General features: G+C 33.3%; 1 protein-coding gene across 1 annotated transcript; it reads left to right on the top strand.

The window, feature by feature from the left end:
* Positions 1-155: 155 nt before the first annotated feature.
* LOC132756291 (exosome complex exonuclease RRP44-like) lies at positions 156-20,967 on the top strand. The gene is made up of 22 exons (XM_060747322.1): positions 156-439; positions 1,316-1,378; positions 2,035-2,129; positions 2,442-2,629; positions 3,479-3,552; positions 4,198-4,353; positions 6,057-6,209; positions 6,534-6,659; positions 7,419-7,556; positions 8,378-8,524; positions 8,962-9,078; positions 9,653-9,754; positions 10,454-10,518; positions 11,659-11,743; positions 12,541-12,668; positions 13,618-13,704; positions 14,317-14,473; positions 15,056-15,276; positions 15,770-15,938; positions 16,420-16,578; positions 18,565-18,699; positions 20,439-20,967. Exons 1-22 carry the CDS (start codon positions 215-217, stop codon positions 20,517-20,519), a joined length of 2,871 nt encoding a protein of 956 aa, XP_060603305.1. The 5' UTR covers positions 156-214; the 3' UTR covers positions 20,520-20,967.
* The last annotated feature ends 688 nt before the right edge of the window (positions 20,968-21,655 follow it).

The raw sequence follows: 21,655 nt of genomic DNA, 5'->3' as shown, positions 1-21,655 counted from the left end.
CATCTCATTTTATGTTTTTTTTCTTTATATGTTTTTAATTTTTAGGAACATCTTGAGAGTTGAAAGTTATTGATCATAACAGTCTGGACGACAACGACGAAGAAGTGTTTTTGTAAGTGTTTTAGTGATACCTAAAAATTCCAAGCGTCTGTTACACTGAGATTCAATTTCACGTGTTTTATAAAAATATAAACATTAATTGTTTTTTAGCAAAATGCTTACGAACAAAATATTTTTAAAGAAAACAAAGAAAGGAAGCATATTGAAGATTGTAAGGGAGCATTATTTACGAGATGACATTTCATGCGGATCGGAATGTTGCGAAAGTTGTGTTCATGACGAAAAAGGACCAGTTTTGAAAGAAAAACCAGAAAATCCGAGCTGTCAGTTTGATAAAGAACATTATATAATTCCGGATACGAATGTTGTACTTCATCAGGTATATGTTTACATTGATAAATGCTGAAAATAATCTTGCAAAAATTATGTGCTAGTCGGGCGTATGAAATGTTGTAAGCAATCTCCCTGACAATTGCTGACATAGTCCAATATATCAGACGTTACAGGTTTGTTATAGTCAATGTCGGTCAAGCCTGATATCTAATAGTTATAGCTCATAAGCCAGACCGGACTCTCGTCATACCAACTGAGCTATCCGGCATCTTACACACTACAGCATCTCAAATTAGCAAACAGTTCAGTTCCGTGACAATATTACTCCCCCACTATATCACCACGGATTTATAAAAATGCGTGACTATATTGAAATTCGTCCTTGAATTTCTCATGGTTACATGGCAAAGATTATGTTATGGTCTTCGTTGGTAACCATATGCCACAGGGTGAGAACAATTGTGCAACCAGAACTTGAATCTACTATAATAATCGACCATGCACATTGTACAGTTCAATAACATCAAGATTTACTTCTTAATTTGCAGTACATGTACTTCTTGCATTTTGCTGCATATTATTAAATTAAAGGTTTTGTTATTTCATCTTAGAACTTAGTTAAGTAATATATTGCTCTTTATACAGTTAAAGCATTATAAATCCTACATGTAGCTTAAATTATTTCCTTTTTTTTAGCAGAATACTTTTTAGCTTGAATGATTAATCAGTTCCAGTGAAATTATAATTGATCTTCAACTATCAAGAACAACAATCATTCCTGGTATAAACTTGGCTTATTTTTCTCTTTCTTTTTGGTTATTGGGTATTTTTTGCAATTGACAAATTTGCAACTTTACATATATATATTTTTATCAGAATTTTGATGATATGAAATTTTATGTATGAAATATTTTTCTTTTAGATTGATGTCCTAGAGGATACAGTGCTACAGAACGTCATTATCTTGCAAACAGTTTCTGAAGAGGTACATGTATGACATGTATATTTTTGTAATACTTTATATATATCCTGTTCAGAAATGTATACTTAAGAAAATCATAACAATGTCCCGTCTAAGTTCCTCTTATCAATTAATTTTTAGCAGGTGAACTTAATCTAAGATTTCCAAATTGGCAATCAAGGCAAATTACCACAAATTTGTCAGAATTCCACTTTGTGTTTGTTGTTAATCCTGAAATGATAGAAATCTAGGATTCAGTGTAGCTTTTCAGTTAACTTCATTAATTTTTAGCTAAACTATTCAAAAATAAGTAGTACTCAACCAGGTGTCTGTCGTTGGCATCACACTTTGTCTAAGTTTTTGCATGCTACTAAAGGGAATGGGTTTAAACTCCTCATGGCACCCTTAATTGAGAGCACAATAGGAGGTGATTGTCCAAGGCCCATAACTCTAAAATGGATGTTGTCAGAATTATAGCCCTTTTTGAGCATAGAAACTTCTACATTATCCAGGCTCTTGTTTTACAAGCGCTGAGAATAGTCCAGTACACTGTCCCTTGGACAGCTTTTGTTTTTTTGTAGTTCAAGTTGAATCCTAGAAAATCTTACGGTAATCATAAATTATTTGCCATTTAAGAAATCAATTAAAAAGTCTTGGTACAATATTACCATATATTTCAGGTCCGTCACAGAAGTGCACCAGCCTACAAAAGGTTAAAAGATATCTTGGCCAATCCGGGAAAACATTTTTACTCATTTGCAAATGAATTCAACAAGTAAGTTTTGTTAGAAATAGGAGATAGGAAATAAATCATTAGTTGTGGTTTAAAAAATTTTAATGAATATTATTATTTTAATTGCTCGATCATATTTTTTTTTCTTTTCTGTATATTATGAGACTAAACAAGTTGTGACTTCATGTATTAGTGTAAGTTTGGGTGTGTCATTTTAAAATTGATTATTTTACATAGGAACTACATGTATGTTACTTGCTTTTAGTTTTACGAACATTACCCAACGTTTTGCCAGAAATTTGTTGATAAATGTGTTTAATTGTTGAAATATGTTTGGAATTTTTATTTAACTAGAGAAACATATGTAGAGAGAGAGCGTGGTGAGACAGCCAATGATCGTAATGATCGAGCTATACGCGAGGCAGGGATATGGTATAGGGATCACCTGAGTGGACAGAACAGTGATGTACAAATTGTCCTTATTACTAATGATGCTGATAATAGAGCAAAAGCTAAACAGAAGGGATTGATAGCTTTCACAGGTTAGTTGTAATGCTGTAATTGATGGTATGAGGGTGTTTTTTTTCAACCCTTAAAATATTGCATTAAGAAAATGAGTACATGATGTATTTTTGAATTGAAACATTTTTTGCCTAAAAATGCATTTTCATGACTGTTATTTAATAAGTTTTTATAGACTTGTAGGTTATGGCACTATTATTTACTTAATAGCATCAAATATTCACATTAAGGGATGTCTGTTTCCTAATCTGACATGAAAATCACATTATGCCTCAGAAATGTATAAATATTTCATTCTTTAGAAAGAGAAAACTTAAGTTCTATAATGTTTAAATAATGGTTTTAGTACCATGTTAGACACTGGAGAAAGTAGCGTTGAATGTGGAATTATTTGTCATACAAGTAGCAAATGTAAACAAAGTAGTATTTTGACTTTCATACAAAATACTAAATCACTTGAACTGTATTAATGGCCAAAATGCTATAGAAGCAAGAGGAGGCTAAGGTAATTGGCCAATGAGTAACTGTTTTGAAATTATAACATGACACCAAAACAGCTTTTGTGATAAAAATGAAAGCATTTCTGAGGCATAATGGACCTTTAAGATTGTTTTCCAAGCGACTATGTTTGTTAATTATATCCTCTGGCCCTCACATCTACGTTTATATCATACCAAAAACTGGATTAATCTGTGATAAATACATCCAGCTAGCTTGCAGGTAATGGTTAGTGGTTCTACTTGGGTGAATTTTTGTAATAAATTATGACAACTTTTCTTAACTCAGGAAAGTATGGTAACTGTAAAAATTAAGAAGCATTAAATTTAAATATCTAATGTAAATTATAATGTTATAAATTTTTATTTCAGTTCAGGAGTACATTAAAGGTTTGAAAGATAATGGTTCCTTGCTTGACAAACTGGCACATGTGGGAACAGGCTTGGTAAGATTTACAGTAAAACTCTTCACCTGCTTAATTTGAATATAGAGGATATTGAATGAGTGTAGTTTAATACAAAATTTATTGAATGAGTTGAATAAAATCATATTATGCGAGCCTCTGGTGAGCATAATATTGTTTTATTCAACAAGTTCAATAAATTTAGCATTGAATCTACACGAATATGATATTCTTTTTGTCACATATATAAAATAAGAACAGTAAACTGTAAGAATGAGTAATCTTTCAATGACGGGTTTAAAGTGTAACGCTGACATTAGCGCGCTTTAACGCTATGTTTCTATATAGCGCAAATGAGGTCACGTCAAAGTGTTATTACAATAGTGTAATATGGTTTTTATTAAATGGCTTTATTACACTCCTTAGCCGCGGTTTATGTGATAAAATGGATTATTCCAGCTTAAAATTTGGAACAATTTTTTGAGACTTTTCAGTTATAAAGTATGAAAATAGAGCTACCAGTAGTATAGAACAAGAAGGTGCTGAATTTCTTTGCCATGGGAAGGCAATACTTAAGTATTATTTTTTTTGTTGTTGCCCAAAATCTTTGTACAGAAAATAATTATTAAAGAATTAATCTATAATTTGTTAGCTTACTTTATCCCAGTGTTGTGATAATTGTTACAGGTATATGAGAGGGATAAAGTACAATTTCCGGAACATTTACCAATGGTAGAGATACAGCGAGGCATCAAGTCGGGCAAATACTTACAGGGAAACTTTGTATCCAGTCGTGAGAACTACCTCGAAGCTAATATAAGTCTACAAACAGCTGATGAGATGGTAAATTTGAATGTTTTTGTATGAAATTATGTCCCCACAGTCTTATTTATGCCCCTGGGTTGATAGATCAGGATGGCATATTGTTTTGGATTGTCTGTTTGTCTGTCTGTTTGTCACAAAACTTTAACCTTGACCATAACACACAGTTTTCAAGACTTCATCCACCAGATTAACTAAGAGGTCAAAGGTCAAGGTCATATATGTATTTACACACAGATTTTCAATATCCTACACAGTGATCTCCCTTTATCAGAACAGAACAGAACAGAACATATCTTTATTAACTCAAGTTACATACAATATTACACATGAGTATACATAACAGTAGTGAATATTTGTTAATTTAACACATGACATGGCTTTATTCAATACAGTTCAATAATATTTTTAAGGTATTTGTAAGAGGAAAATTAATGATTATCATTATCATGGGAGAATGAGAGATGAAAAAAAGAGAAAAAAACAACAAACAGCTACCGCCTGAAGGGGGGTAGATACACATGCGCAGAAAAAAGTATTCGTTTCTCGATGCCAGTTTGAAACGAACTATAGAAATGCGAAGGTGGTAAATAATACGTCATTGTTTACATACGGGCCCTGTTGCGAGGTCCCGTTAAAAAAAGTTTGTGCACAAATTAGGTCAATCAATACACAAAATGGAAGTTGTTATTGAATGATAGTGTACAGTTTAAATTCTACTGTACATAGTATTGAAAATTCAATAATAATTAAATTAACGATGGATGTTGAGGGTGAACAAAAATAAATTGTTATTCAATGGAATATTATTGAAGTAGGAATGGATTTACTTAGCACGTGGTTTCAGGTGAGGAAGTTCATTTTCTAAGTACATTTTGCAAAGAAAGCAGTAATTCGAATCTTGCCTTGATTGCATGTATTCCAATGATAATGACCTTCACGATTACCGCCATTATTACCGCGTGTTTTTGCTGAACCCTGTGCAAAATCACTCTTAGAGGTCGAATTCTTCAGCTGTTTTTCCATTTCTGTTTAGTCACTACCAAATTAAATAATATAAGCACCAGTATATATGAATAAAGGTCCAAATAATCACTAGAATTGGAAAAATAACCGAGTTTTCACCAAGCTAAATTTCACTGTGCTTCACTATCTCATGTCACGTGACTCTTTATCAGTACAGAGATCTCTGCCATCACAAAAATTTTTATCAATATTTTGTTATTTTATATTTTTTAGCTTTTGAAATTATTTTTCATTATTATGTATACACATGTACTTATAATAATTTTTTGATGAATTATAACGAATGAGGGTACTTGAAGTTAAAAATAAAACAGAAAGAGAGGAATGATGTTAGATTTTCTATGTAACGGTCAAAATTACATTTGAATTTCGACGATATGTCATGCGACTTTCATCATCATGTGACGTCTGTGAAGGCAGTGGTTACAATTCTGCCAAGGGAGGTAATCACTGTGAGGAGTTTGACGGATTTCATACTTTTAATATTGGTTTACTGGAAACAGCATTTTTATTGTCTGGGTTTTGTTGTTGTTTTTTTCACAACCAGTAAGTTTGAAATATGCTGTGTGACCTTTATTTCATATACACATTAAAGTGTGCCTTGCAACCATAAAAATAAGCATTTTCAACCTGCAAAATGTCAACAGGTTAAAATGATTGCATATATAATTGTATAATTGTCAGATTTCTATTTTCAGCTGTTTGTTCAAGGTCACAAGAATTTGAACCGAGCTGTAAATGGTGATGTTGTTGCTGTGGAGATGTTACCAGAGTCGGAGTGGAACTGTCCGAGCTCTCTAGTACTGGAGGAGACGGAGGAGAAAAATGATGATGCAGATATAGATGAAGAGGTGAATTAACATACCATACCCTTTGGTATCGGCCAAAAAAATCTGAATTTCCAACTTGTATAATGCTTTCTATTGACCAGCCACTGAGATATGAACAAAAATGTTTTGAAAGCGGCATAAAAAAACAGGCAAATGAATTATTTTGATATTTCTCAAGCTAGTTCAAATGGCCTTTTGAAATCTTGTATATATATCACTTTATAGTACAAACTGGTTAACCCTACCATGTGCCAGCTGTCTTGGTCGTCACTGACCACATTGGTAGATTCAGTTGCTACCTGCAGGATAAGGGTTAAAGTATGATTCTTAATTATTCATTTCTAGGATGAACAGATTAAGCGGAACAAAGTACCGAAGGAGTTACGACAACCTACATGCCGTGTAGTAGGAATAATAAAAAGAAACTGGCGGCAATACTGCGGCATTTTACAGAAGTCTGCTATAACGGAGGTAATTTATGAACAATCAAAATTACTAACAATATAACTACTATTTTTGTCTCTGTCTTAACAAAAAAACAGCTGAACATGAAGATAAATTGAAGTGAACGCATAATGATGTGGTATGTTATACGGGTATTATCAACTATTATAGCAAGAATATGTGAATCTTCATGCCACTTGCCTCTCATTGCTGTAAGTTCAAGCAGCACAAGTGTCCTCAGATTTTGACATATGAGAAAGTCACTCAGATACCAGTTTGTGCTTGATATAATGTACAGCGGGGCTTCTGAGGCCTTCCTTAACCAGAACAGCTGGAAAGTCACCATATGGCCTATACTGTGTTGGTGCAACATAAAACTCAACAAAAAAAAACCCAAAGAAAAACAACAAAAATACTGAATTAATGAGATCATAATTATATCTCACTGAATATTTCTTCAAATAACATAAAATTTGACAAACTGTAGTGGAATCTACACTGACCTATAATGATTGTTTTGCTCTCTTGAGTCTCCACTTTTGTGATTAGGTCACAGACCTTAAATCAGTATTGCCCTGGTTTTTGAATACTTGTGGATGTTAATTCTTCCTATAAAGAAGCTACCCTGCTGTATTACCAACGATTGGTGGCTCACCTGTGCATACTGAGGGACTCCCAATGTCTTGCTCCAGCAAAAAATGCTGGAAAGTTGACATGTGACCTTTATTATATAAACTAATGATATTAAAACACAACAAAACTTTTATAAGTTTTTATTTATTTCAGGCAACAAGGCATCTTTTTGTACCAGCAGAAAAAAGAATTCCAAAGATCCGCATAGAGACAAGGCAGGCAAAAGACTTGTGTACACAGAGAATAGTTGTGGCTATAGACAGCTGGCCTAGAAACTCACGCTATCCACAGGTATGCTTGTCTGTATAGCTTTGTCTTTTAATTGTACCCCTACTCTTGAAGTTGAGATTGCAAAATAATGCTAATATTTAATAGAAAAAATAAACAGATTTGATTTGGTTAGATATCAATTTATGGATCAATAGTTATGTGATTGATTTAAGGATTATGTTGGTGTAATACATTCATTTATCACATACCCATGCCGATTTTGTGACTCTGTAAATATGATATTGCACGGCCGTGCATATATTTTGACGTGACGTCATTAGCGTTATACAAACACGTCTGTAAAGATGCCCTAATTGTTAGGGTTATACTATAGGCGCGTCAATGAAAAATGACTTATTTCGCTTTAAACTGTCTTTATTTTGAGTATCTGATAAATAGAATATTAATTTGTGAAAGTTCATTACTGAATTTATTGAACTCGTTGAATAAAATAATATGCTCGCCAGAGGCTCGCATAATATAATTTGATTCAACTCGTGAAATAAATTCAGTATTTAACAAACTCATTCAATATCCTCTATATGTGTTAAATTTTATGTCCCCAGATAAATACAGTTACATGTACACCCTACTGCTTCAAATTTGTTTACATCTGGGAATAGCTGTTAAATCAAATGCGTTAAGTGCAAATTAATAGGCATAAAATAAAAGCAAGTTAAAAAAAGACTACAAGACTGACAAGACTGAGATAAAAAGGGGTAAAAAATGGTAGAAAGGATGCAGCTGCCTAGCAAAGAGATCTTGATTGGGACTAGCTTGTAAATATGTTATAGTAGTGGCCTTGTAGGTTGTGGCAATTTTTTAAAGCTCTTGTTTTTCAGGGACATTTTGTGAGGAAGCTTGGTAATGTAGGAGACAAGGAGACAGAGAATGAGGTGCTATTATTAGAACATGATATTCCACACAACAACTTCTCCGAGGCAGTGCTGAGTTACCTGCCAAAACTGCCATGGGTTATTACAGAAGAGGTGAGTAAAATGTGTATTTTGTATATACTATATATTTAAGGAGCTACATGTATTTGTTTAGTGCTGACTTTAACCATTACCACACTTAATATCTTAAATTGGCTTGTCCATTTTTAAATCGGGACAAAACCATTTAATAAATTTTAGGTGAAATTTTAAAAATTTGTATTGACTAGCAAACAGTGCAGACGATGATCATTCAGCATGGAAGTGCCGACTGATCTTGGTCTGCACTGGTCACATGAGTAGAATTTGTTGCCATTGGCAGGGTGAGGGTTAAACTGTTGTCCTTCAACACTACAAATTTCAAGCTCAGACTTGCAGTATTAGAATGGAGAAAGTTTTATATACATGTAAAAGGAAGCTACCTTTGTTAAATTTTGAGACAACCTTTTAAAGGAAAGAAAAAATGACTTGAATTGTTGACTTTGTTTCAGGATATGAAACATCGTACAGATTTGAGACATATAACAGTTTGTAGTGTAGATCCACCAGGCTGTACAGATATTGATGATGCTCTCCATTGCCGAGATCTTGACAACGGTAACCTTGAGGTGCATAGAGTATTTTTACTATTTTTTTAATCTTTGGTCATTTTTGAATGTGTATGTTTAACAATTAATGAACAAAATAAATTAGAAAAATTTAGATACAGGAATGTACTGGATTTTACTGAAGTTTAATCATGAGGCTAGAAAAAGAGGATGTCAGTTGTTTTATCCAAGTGACTGCTTGTACACTACACAATAAAAAAGTGACTATGCCATGACTTTGAGGCTTTTGTGACAGATGACTTGTCGAAGTTGCTACAGGTTAACTGTACATGTCAGAGATCATAGGAGGTCAGTGGTCCACTATTGCATCTGTAACATAATTTTTGGGGTCTTTGTCCACCAGTATGTTACTTCAAAATCTATTAAAATTTTTAATACATTGTACATATGTTAAAAATATGTCTAGGATCTATGCAGATGCCTCTATGGTTTAGAAATAATTTAGAAGAGCATGTGTTCCACCATTGTGGCTGGTGAGTGGCCATATGACCTCGTCAAAGGTGTTGTAGCTTCAACCCAAACCAAATAACTATGAGATACAATGTACTTGTAATAATTGTTTGTTGTCTTGTAGGTTGGTGTACATATAGCTGATGTAAGTCATTTTATACGACCCGGCAATGCTCTAGATAAGGAGGCTGCCAATCGTGGTACTACAGTATATCTTGTAGACAAGGTATATTTAATTTTGATTATTGGATTACGGCTTTGTTGTTTGGCCATGAACTGTTGTATTGGCCTAAGGGCGATAGGCATAAATGCTAATTTAATATTCAATATTTCATAGTTCAGGTCACATTGATCAATGGGTAACTGGTTCAATCCTTTGGCTAGGCATAATTTCTCCATGACAATTAGTCTTTAAAATTGAGTATAAGGGTTATTTGTCTCACACTTCTGATTTAGAAATAATATGGAATGAGTAGTCTGTCATTGGTGAAAATATGGTTAATTACTGGTTATTTATCCAGTAAAACCAGTTAGGTGGATTTAAAAATATGTAAAAATTTGTGGAATGGGTCATATTATTTGATTTTGAAAATTTTAAAGAAAAATGATGTCAATGCTATCTCCCAAATTTGCTTAGCTTAAGGGTATATTTGGTATTTTATGAAAAACCCTATTCATAGATGTGTATTGTTATTTAGATAAAAGATGAATATGTTGATAGGTTTATTTTCCAAATTTACGTATGGACACTTTAATGTTCCCAACTAAATATGGGCAGTTACGGAAAAACGAAATGTCTGTGATTAGAAATGTTTGGGATAACATAACACTGCTGTAAGCATATTTAATATCAAACGTGTCTTTTTGCAATAGTAAATGTAACAAATTGTTATTATTTACTTTCCTTTTGTTTCTTTTTCCTCAGAGAATAGACATGGTACCAGAATTGCTGAGTTCAAATTTATGTTCTCTAAGATGTGACGTAGATAGGTAAATATTTGATTCATTAAATAGTGATTCATTTCTTAGAAACTTTGCTTATATACCTTTATGTATTTGTTGTTGCTTAATGAGGCACTGTCTTTCTTTGCTTTGGAACTACTTAAGAAGCTGTTTAGTTTTCATTTAAGAAAGCTAATTGGTCTAGGTGCTTTTGCCCAGATATCTGCTTCTACTGTGCTGAGTGACATCTGGGTTTGGCTGTCAAAGTGATAAAGAGACAGAGTGATGAAGATAGAAATAAATTTGACATATATACCACAATACAGTTTTGTTTTGTATGAAATATACAAAAAAGGAAGTACTGTTTTAAGTAACTGGCTAGAGGTATGAAAGATATATGCCCGTTTTGTATGCAAGATCGAAATATATTTAACAGAGTAAACACTAGGTCCATATTTTCATGAGTGCCATAGCCTCGAAGTGAAACTATAACAAGTGGTGTTCACAAGTAAAAGTATAATTTAATCTGTCATTCAAAACAAACAAATTTTCTATTTCATGCTTTACAGTGGTTTTAAGTCATTTTGACTATTTTTGACATTGTAACCTCGTGCATCCACCTTCATGACGTCAAAATAGTCATGTTAAAAAAAAACTTGAGAATTTTTTTTTTACGAAATTTGTTTCAGTTCTAACATGATATGTGCAAATTGGTATGTGTTGTTTGTAATCAAGCACACATTTCATACAGCGTAGTGTATTTCCCATGATATTTACAATAATCTATAACATATTTTTTATCTGCGTTCAAATATAGTCAGGCAACTTTGAAAAGTATATTTTGACGATTTCACTGTGAAAATATCAAAATATAACTTCTCTGTCAAATGATTAGCTAACAATAAATGCAGTTAGTGACATTATCAATTCAGCCAGTCAGGCCCCAGAAATCTATCATACATGTAGATATTTGGTCATTACTGGCAGCTGCTTGCATGTGACTCAGCAGCTGTGAGTTTTTATCCCACTACAAATGATGAACTTTTTTTAAGGCAACAGTTATAGCAGGAAACTTGTCATAAACTATAACAGCGCTGGTATGACTGGAAACAAAAAATAGGAAGAAGAATGCAAAAATTGAAACTACGTGTATCAGCAACATGTGTACCTGTGTATTTTCTTTGCCAGATTTGCTTTCACTGTGATATGGGAAATGACACACAAAGCTGAAATTGTGAAAACAACATTTATGAAGAGTGTTATAGAATCAAGGGTGAGTAATACCTTAGAAATTGGCTACTTCTCAACTCAACTTTTTCTAATTAAAAATTCATAAATTGCTTCTTCACAATTCAAGAATAACTGCTTCAAATAAAAAATGGATATGTTTGCAATTTCACAATTGCTACATCTTTATTCTAAACAGATGCTGAATGTATTTTCCTCAATTCAAAAATTGTTACTTCACAATTTAAAAAAGACTACTACTGTATTTGAAACATGGGCACAGCTTAAAACATTACTAGTATTGTTCTTATCAGTTCAAAAATGGCTGCATCACATTTAAACAGTAGCTACTTAACAGTTTAATGGTCATTTCACTTCAACTCAAATTAGCTTTTATTTACTGTTACTAAAAGGATATACTTTGAAAACAAAAACAATTCAAAAACATTTCTGACTCAATACAGGAAAAACTCTGCTAACCCTGTAAGTGGCACATTCACATGTATACCAGAGTATAAACATATGAGCCGAGTCACGACAAAACCAACATAGTGGGTTTGCGACCAGCATGGATCCAGACCAGCCTGCGCATCCGCGCAGTCTGATCAGGATCCATGCTGTTCGCTGTCAGTTTCTCCACTTGTAATAGAGTTGGTAAGCGAACAGCATGGATCCTGATCAGACTGCGCGGATGCGCAGGCTGGTCTGGATCCATGCTGGTCGCAAACCCACTATGTTGGTTTTGTCGTGACGCGGCTCATATTTGTTCATTGTCCAATTAGACATTCTCAGTTCTGCAACTTTGTTTTGAGTTACTGTAAATTTATAATCATATTTTGTAAGGCATCACTAACATATGGAGAAGCACAGATGATTATAGACGACCCTGCTCGCAATGATGATATTGCCAAGAGTCTACGAGGGCTAAATAAACTTGCTAAAATACTAAAACAAAGGAGGACTGATAAAGGGTTTGTACATTTTGTAAGATAGTGCAGAATTATTATTTTTCACGGGACACTAAATTTTGTGGTTTTCTTGGATAGGTCAACCCACAAATTTATAATTTTCTTTCTTTTGCTGTACAATTATTTTATAACATTATTTGCAAATAATATTTAAAAATTCTTTTTTGCGAGAAAAGACAATCTAACAGACAATTTAAGAACCCTCAAAAATGTCCTTTTTGACAAAACCACAATGATCATGCCCATGAAATTAAGTGATTTCACAGTATCAGTTTTCATTCTTGATTTTTATACACATTTCTGAGAATATTTGTATGAATATTATTACATAGGTAGATTTTTATCTTCCAAGGATTCTAAAATAAGTTGAGTAGCTTTGGAAAGGATTATTCATCACCTTATTGCAGTAATAGGTTAAGTCCTTCTAAATGTAATAGGAGTAAACCAGTTATTGCACTAAGATGACATATTGTCTTTATGTCCCTATAGAAATAATGAAATACTGATGATTTATCATTAACAACTTATTTACGGATGTTATATTTTTCATTTATGTAACATAAAGGGCCTTCGTGGCCACATGTTTAGTCATTGCCTTGGTATCAATTGCCAATCACCTCACTGGGTTTAAATGATGTGCTATGGACTTAGATTCTTACATGTGTGGTTGCTATTAATCTTGCTAGAGTAATATTGCTAGTTCTATGAAGTATAGCACTGAAACAATTAGAATGCACAGAGGGGCACCTGGTGTCTTCTTCCACAGGTAAAGCTGGAAGCTGATGTCAGTTAAAATCCAACAAAACTATTTAATGGGAGACCAAAACAGAATATATCACTTTGAAGGGGAGCCTTATAGAAGAAGCAGTACATTTAGATTTGGATGGATAAGTTTAAACAGTATAATGAAACTTACATGTGTATCTTTTTCTTACATGTGTATCTGTTTCAGGGCATTAACACTTGCCTCACCAGAGATTAGGTTTAATATAGACAGTGAGACACATGACCCCATTGATGTACAAGCTAAACAATTATTGTAAGTATAACTACTTTTGCTTTTCAAAGGTTATTTGTATATAAGTTGAATCACTTGGCCCTTCTCTATATTTTTGACCTGCAATAACTTTTGAGTCTGCATATGTTCAAAAATCAAAGTAATCCTTTTAGTGCCTTCACTCCATAGGTGTGGGGATATAGATTTGTCCTTTTCCATTACTCACACTGTCCTGCTGTCACCGTTTGTCTGTAGAATGATAAAACAATGATATGTACGAGCAGTCATGTACGACAGACACAATTCTAGCAGATTTTATACATCTCCTACCTGGTTTAAGAAGATAAAGTTAAAATTTAAACTAACGACTAAGCTGACTGAATATCGTTATATAAATAAGGCGACATGGACGAAAGAATAATGTATCTGACTAGTAGTCTAAGCTAGCTAGCCACATGGTTCCAAAACCAATCAATCCATCAGCAAGTTGTTGTTTCCTTGAGGAAGAAACTCTACACTGATTGCTCAGCACTGGTTGGTTCCAGGAACGGACTCGAAAGTGGTTCTATAAGCTTAAAGCTTCCTACACAATCAATCTAAAATAAATTCTATATAAACCAAATTAAGCTAAGATTTTTATTATTATACATACAGAGATACAAACTCGATGGTTGAAGAGTTTATGTTGTTAGCCAACATTTCCACAGCTCAGAAGATACACGAGGAGTTCCCTAACTGTGCAGTGTTGAGAAGACATCCCTCACCACCAGCATCTAATTTTGATCCTCTCATAAAAGCTGCCCAATCGAAGGTAAAAAACATATTATATTTTGTTCACTCATAAAAGCTGCAGAATCTTCAGTAATTGCTTTGATGCCCAAAGAAAGGTAGTGTAAAAAGAGCTCAAAATTAGAGAAAACGATTAGATCTTCTTATAATATGTGCAAGCCAGTTTAAAGTACTAAAATATTTATTTTTAAAAGAAGATAAAAATATAATTAGTAATTTAGTATTCCTTTGTCTGTAGGCTGGCACTACAGTGAAATGTGGGAAAATCTGTGTCCTGTGGATATATTTCTAGTTTTACTTAATTATCCAATAACCTTCTCATATTGTGTAATGAATTTGCCTACATGTAGTTTTAATTTTAAACAAACAGTTTATTCCAAGTATCAGATATTTTAATATGAAAATCAGGAAAATTAAGGTACCAACGGAATTGTTGTTCCATATTGATGTCAGTTCCATCAGGTTAAAGGGTAATTTCAGACTATTGGTGTATTATGTTAGTTAAGGGGAAAAGAAGAGAACATTGAGGGATATCAGATGTTGTACAATATCAAATATGCCAGGACAAAAAGATACCTTATGCTGAATTGAATTTTATTTTCAGGGCTTCAAAATGAATGTATCATCAGGTAAAGAACTTGCTGACAGTCTGAATGCAGCCGTTCTTGAGGATGACAAATATTTTAATACAATGTTGCGTATAATGACTACAAGATGTATGATGCAGGCTGTATATTTCTGTAGTGGAATGCTTCCTGAGTCAGAGTTTCTTCACTACGGTCTGGCGTCCGAAATCTACACACATTTCACTTCTCCTATAAGAAGGTATGTTATAATATCTTTCTCCTTTCTGACACTTATTTGTTTAATAAATTGTAATGATTTGAAAATTTGTACCAGAACCACCTGTCCTGAATGGACTACTGACTGCTAAATACTACCTGTCCAACATTTCATGCTTGATGTAATATGAATACAATCATGCATATTTAATAAAATAGAGAATGTACAAATTACTCTGTGTGGGCAATGCAGCGACAGACTCAATATTCAATTTGATTCATTTCCACTATTATATTCCACATGGTGATGGGCCATAGAATTTTACTGGTGCACTAGCACACTAAGTTAAATGAATGTCAAGGAAGAGGCCACCGGAGTAAGAAGGTTTTAAAACGACTTCTTTTCAAGAATAAATTCTTGGACCACCACCAAACATTATTTATGATGAATTCATTATGTTGAGTGTTGCATTTAAATCATGGTTTGCTTTATAAATAATTTGTTGCTTTTAGTATCAATATACTTTATCTTCTAGGTACTCTGATATACTGGTTCACAGACTGTTAGCTGTGTGTATAGCAGCAGACGCATCGTACCCAGAGCTTCTAGATAAGCACAAGACACAGTCTGTATGTAATAATCTTAACTATAGACACAAGATGGCGCAGTATGCAGGTCGATCTTCCGTCAATTTACATACACATGTGAGTAATATTTGAAATACAACATGAAAATTATTATCATCTTTACAAACAGATGCTATTGGTTCCCGTTTGATAATGTGTATATATAAGTATATGTATAAATGTATGTTAGGAAAACACAAACATGTTACACATATAAATATATATAAGTTATATAAGTTATTTAACGGCAGTGTTGTCTATATGGCAGTTCATTTGAAAATATTGGTAATCTGGACAGTTCCTTCTAAATATTGGTTGGATGGTAGTCATTTAAGTAAAGTGAAATGGACATTGACGTATGAAAAAATTGATACAGTATACATACTTATTGTGAGCATCATTTTTGTTGGCAGGAGCTGATAAATTCAAATGTCCTTTTTGCCCAAGTTGTCCCATAACTGAAGAAATTTAAAAAAAAAAAATGATTTTTTTAATATTTAAACAGCTTGGTCAGAAAGAAGAAAGTGTATAATAGATTAATTTATTTGTATTTTTGCAGTTATTCTTCAAGAAGAGGGTCGTGGATGAGGAGGGATACATTTTATTTGTGAGGAAGAATGCTGTACAGGTCCTAATACCCAAGTACGGCCTGGAAGCGACACTATATCTTAACGTAGATGGCCGTAAGAAAGGACCCACGTTTGTGTTCAATGAAGATGTATGTATATATTAGGAATATTTGTATTTTGTCAATAATTCTCAGGCACAGTCCACTCACCCCAATGGAATGACAGGGAAAGTCAAATGTTTACGTTTCAAGCATCCCTGCTTCACTGGTTCAATGCGCTGGATTTGTTTAAGCACCAAAATATCCAGGGATATGTCAAAATCCTAGAGCCATGCTTTTAGCTCGAGGTTTTTTTAGGGGATTGGAAATAAGATAAAAAAAGTCGCTGCTATTCTATGGGAGTGGAAGGGCTTTTGTTACAATTGAATAGTGTATAAGCATGTACATGTAGTTTACAATGTGTTTGGTATTTTAGCTTGTCTGTTTGGAAGAAAAAGTCATTTTAAAAGTTATCAACATGCATAAAACTTGGAATACTTGCTTTGACAAGATGCAGTTGTTAAGCATTGGGCATAATTCTAAAAGCAATATTATTGGAGTTACTCCCCTTTTTAGTCCCCTACCGGTTTACCGGAGGGGACTTTAGGTTTACCCTCCGTCCGTCTGTCCGTCAGTCCGTCCGTCTGTCCGTCCGTCAGTCCGTCCGTCCACAAAACTGGATCCCGCGATAACGCAAAAAGTACTGAAAATATTTTAATGAAACTTGATATATGGATAGATGGCAGTATGGAGATTATGCACGTATTTTTCTTTTCTTCCTATGTTGAAAATTCTGGTTGCTATGGCAACAAATAGACTGAAAATATGGCAAAATTTTACCCATAACCTGGATTTTCCCGCGATAACGGGCAAAAAGTACTGAAAAATTTTTATGAAAACTTGATATATGGATAGATGGCAGTATGGAGATTATGCACCGTCTTTTTCTTTCTTCCCTATGTTGAAAAAAATTCTGGTTGCTATGGCAACAAAATAGACTGAAAATATGGAAATTTTACACAAACCTGGATCCAGGTGTTAACACAAAATATACTTGAAAATATGTTTATGAAACTTGATAAGGGGGTAGATGGCAGTATTTTGGAAATTATGCACATCCTTTTTTTATCTTTCCTATGTTGAAAAATTCTGGTTGCTATGGCAACAAATAGACTGAATTTCAAAGATTTCTGATTCTAGTTTTTAAGTTTTTTCACTATAAGTTCTTTATTTCTTAAGGTATTTTCTTCAACTTTAAATATAAGTTTGGCATCCCACATCATATGTGACAAGGTTTTTCTAGCACAAAAATTTTCGTTTCCCCTTAACTTAAAAATTTTATGAAAAAAAATTTTTTTTTTTTAATAAATTCTTTTTCTGAAAGTATCTATTTCAAAAATTTATTAAAAGTTTTTTTGTACTCAACATTTTGTGTTTTAAAATCTGCAAATTTTTAAAAATTAGCCCCTTTGTGAACTTAGTTTTTTTTGAAATTGGAAATTTTTTACTCAAATTTTAATAGGGATGGTTTTTTTGTTATATTTTGATACGGGATTTTTAAAAAATAAACCTTTTTAGAGGTCCTTGATCCGTCTGGTCTGTACAAAAAAAACGGGTTTTCCTTGTGACCCCTTTTTAAAGCCCTTTTTCAAAAAAATTTAGTTAAAAAAAGGAAACCAAAGTAAAATGGCCAATGGCCCTTCAGAAGGGTTTGGGGGGGCTCTTCCCGGGGGTAGGGGACTTATGGATTGCTTGCAATACTATGATAATTGCTTGTTATTTTTGTATTTTTTAACAGACCAGTGTTAACACTGCATCCTTTGTTCTTGTTTGTTTGATCATTATAATAAAAAAAAATTCAGTCCTTTACATTTTGATAGCTTGACATTTTAATGAAGGGCGTGTTTGTTTGAAAATTGTAGATGCATTTGCTGATGCATTTGCATGCATGTATGATTTGGGTACTGATAGCACAAGGTATATAAACATGCATATATTTATGTACTGAAGAAGAATACACAAAAAGGTTTACACACTGTCATTATGTAGCAATATTGTGTTGTTTGTTATAATGATAACACGTGTTTTATATTGTAGGAGAATACACAGAGTTGTGGGCCAGTGACACTGCACGTGTTTGGATCGTGTTGTCATACCAAATTAGTAGTTAAGATAGATCTTAGATGTCCCAACCATTTTTTAAAACTTCAAATCAGACTAGTCGAGCCTAGCGTAAGTAAAAGCAATTATTATCCTATACTAACTTTCTTTTTTTTTCACTCGTTAACCCTCCTGGAATTTCCCATAATGGACTTGTTTCCACAAATTCCAGTTTTGAACAGGGCCTGTTATTAAGCAGGGTATTTATAAGAAAATTTGGAGGTAGGGTTTAACAGTTATAATCATGGGTGAAACTTAAAATGTCTAAAAACATCTGAAAAGCCCTGGGGAATAGAGCAAAATTTTTCATTACCATTGTTTCTTAAGCTTTCTATAGAAAAAAGAGAGTTTTTAAGGAGTAAGAAAATTCTTGAAATTTCCAAAACAAAAGTTTCAGGGAAAACTTTAACAATGTTTAAAAATCCTTTATGTTTTTCTGAGATGTGAGATTGTATACCACACTTAAGTGTTGAAATTTATAATATGGTGAATATTACAATGTTTATTTATTAAAACAATATTCAAAATTGGAGGAAATATGTAAAATATCAACGTGGCAAATATTTGTAACATATTTAACATGTAATCATTAAAATATATGCATTCATTTCTTATTGAAAAAATTGACTTTAACTTTAAAGAAAATAAGTTTTTTATTACCTCCCTTTATTTACATGAACTGTTAAATTTGGTAATATCTTTATAAATAATGCATTTTGGAACTTACAGAATTGATGAATCTTAATTTGAGCATCATATTTATGACATGAAACCATAAAAAAAATTATGTTACGTGATCTTTAACCAATGCATGATAGATCTTTTTATGACCTAAGGAAACTACTTCCCCTCACCTCTGTGTGTACGAATCCTGACAAAAACTTTGAATTCTTTCATGTGAGGAAGCTATCCAGCTAGCTTACAGAACTTTGGTGCTTCTACTCAGGTACCCGTTCGTGCCTGGAATTTTGCACAGAAGGGCACCTGTGGTCCACCAGTAAACCTGGAACGTCACAAATGACCTATACTGTGTCGATGTGACGTAAAACCCAAAACAAACAAAAAATCATGACCCAAAGAATGTCAGCTGGTCTAGCAATATACCTGAGGCAAAGACATTGTAGTTTATGTTAGTGGTTAAGGTCTCTGCCTCTCACCTAAAGACTGATGACAGGTTAGAGCCCTGCTTATGTTTAAACCCTTACCATGTTAAATATCTTTAAATGAATTCATTTTCAAGAAAAAAATTAAAATATGTATTGACTAAATAGAGGACATTGCAACCTATGATCAGATGGTGCAGATGTACGTACTTACCTTGGTCTGCAATGGTTGCATGCACCACCAGTAGGCTATCATGGGTTAAACCACGTTTTGTATTATGACACCGGTTAGGAAGTAGACTTAAGGTAGGGTAAAAAAAACCTCCAAACTTTATTCAGAGACAAGCTTTAAAAAATATATATACATGTATCTAGACATGTTCTCAAGAATGTAAAGGTAGATAATAGCTTACTGGAAATATTGCAGATTGCCAGTATCGATATATGTACTCTTAACCTACTGTGTTTTTGAAATAGACTTGTCCGACTTTCAATTCGGACCAATCTATTCAAAGTTAAAGGGATTTCATTATCAAAATACACAAAAATTGAGCTATAGGTATTTACATTACATAGGATAGATAATCTGCACAGATGTGCAGACTGACCTGGTCCTTTATTGCTGGCATAAACATTGTTAACAGTTACTAAAGGAATTCAATTTGCTGCTTTTGAAATTTTAATGCATATTTGTACATCTCTTTCCAGATTCCTGAATTCAGTGTTCCTGCTGCTAGTAATGAAGAAGATAAGTCAGAAGAGCCTCCTGCAAAGAAAATAAAAACTTGAAAAGATGGATTAAGACATCCAAACTGGGTGCCCCAAAGTTGTGGAGTCCCAAATATCCTTAAATTGTTATCAAAAGTCAAGTAAAAGTGAACTGTTATCAAAAATTACCTTTGTGAACTAGATTTTATCATCTTTTAGATATGTGAGTAAAGACATAAATAGAAACAGGAAGTAGAATTTTACAAGCACTGAATGACTGTGTCACTATTATCAGTGATAAAAGGATATCAAGGAAGTGTAAAAATTGTGACCCAAACTAGATGACTTTGTTTGGTTTAGATTTACCTATTTGACCTGTGTGTGAAATGATAGCACTTTTAGTGACATCGTAACATAGATACAAAGTACTTCGGAAGTGCGGTGACCTTGAAAAACTAGTTCTGTTGATAAGCTATCATACTGTTAATGGATAAAACTTGAGTAAATAAAAAGGGCAAATAAAACTTTGTTCAGTGCTTGGTTTTGATAGTGGTACATAAAACTTTGTTTAGGGCTTGGTTTTGATAGTGGTAGTAGGTACAAAGGCTTTTAAATGGTGTATTATATTACAAGCAAAATTTATACAAAGCAGAAAATTGACTATCTATGATATCATCGATATTAAGCCTAACCATGCTAAATATCTGAAATGGACTTGTCCGACAAAACCATTTATCATTAAGTAGTATTGACTCAACAGTGAACAATGCAGACCATGATGAGACGGCACAGATCTTGCTCTGCACTGGTCACATGGATAGATTCACTGGCTGTCAGTCGCCTAAGAGTTTATGTAATGCATATACATTTATGTTGCAGTTTAAGGTTGTTGCTAGGACACTATTCCTCAGACCTTATAAAATTCACTAATGATAAATTATATTCAGCAGAAGAAAACCCCAACACAGGTAAACATATAGAAAAATATTTGTGTTGGCATGCTCATTGGAATGATAACACCTTTCGATTTAAAAGGGCAAGATCAAGGTCTGGTCCTGGAAGCAATGTAAACAAATTTGTTGAATTGAAATCCCCCATCAAATGAATAAAATCACTTTAAATGAAGCTTCATAGTATTTGTATGCCTGGGAATATAAACGTTATATTTATTTGAAGTGATACTGTTCGCTCTTCTTTAATGACATTTGAAATGTTGA

This window comes from Ruditapes philippinarum, unplaced genomic scaffold (assembly GCF_026571515.1).
Source record: "Ruditapes philippinarum isolate M1 unplaced genomic scaffold, ASM2657151v2 ctg8369_1_1_1_1, whole genome shotgun sequence".
Lineage (NCBI taxonomy): Eukaryota > Metazoa > Mollusca > Bivalvia > Venerida > Veneridae > Ruditapes > Ruditapes philippinarum.
The sequence above is the reverse complement of the archived record's forward strand: the minus strand, read 5'-3'. Positions and strand labels throughout refer to the sequence as shown.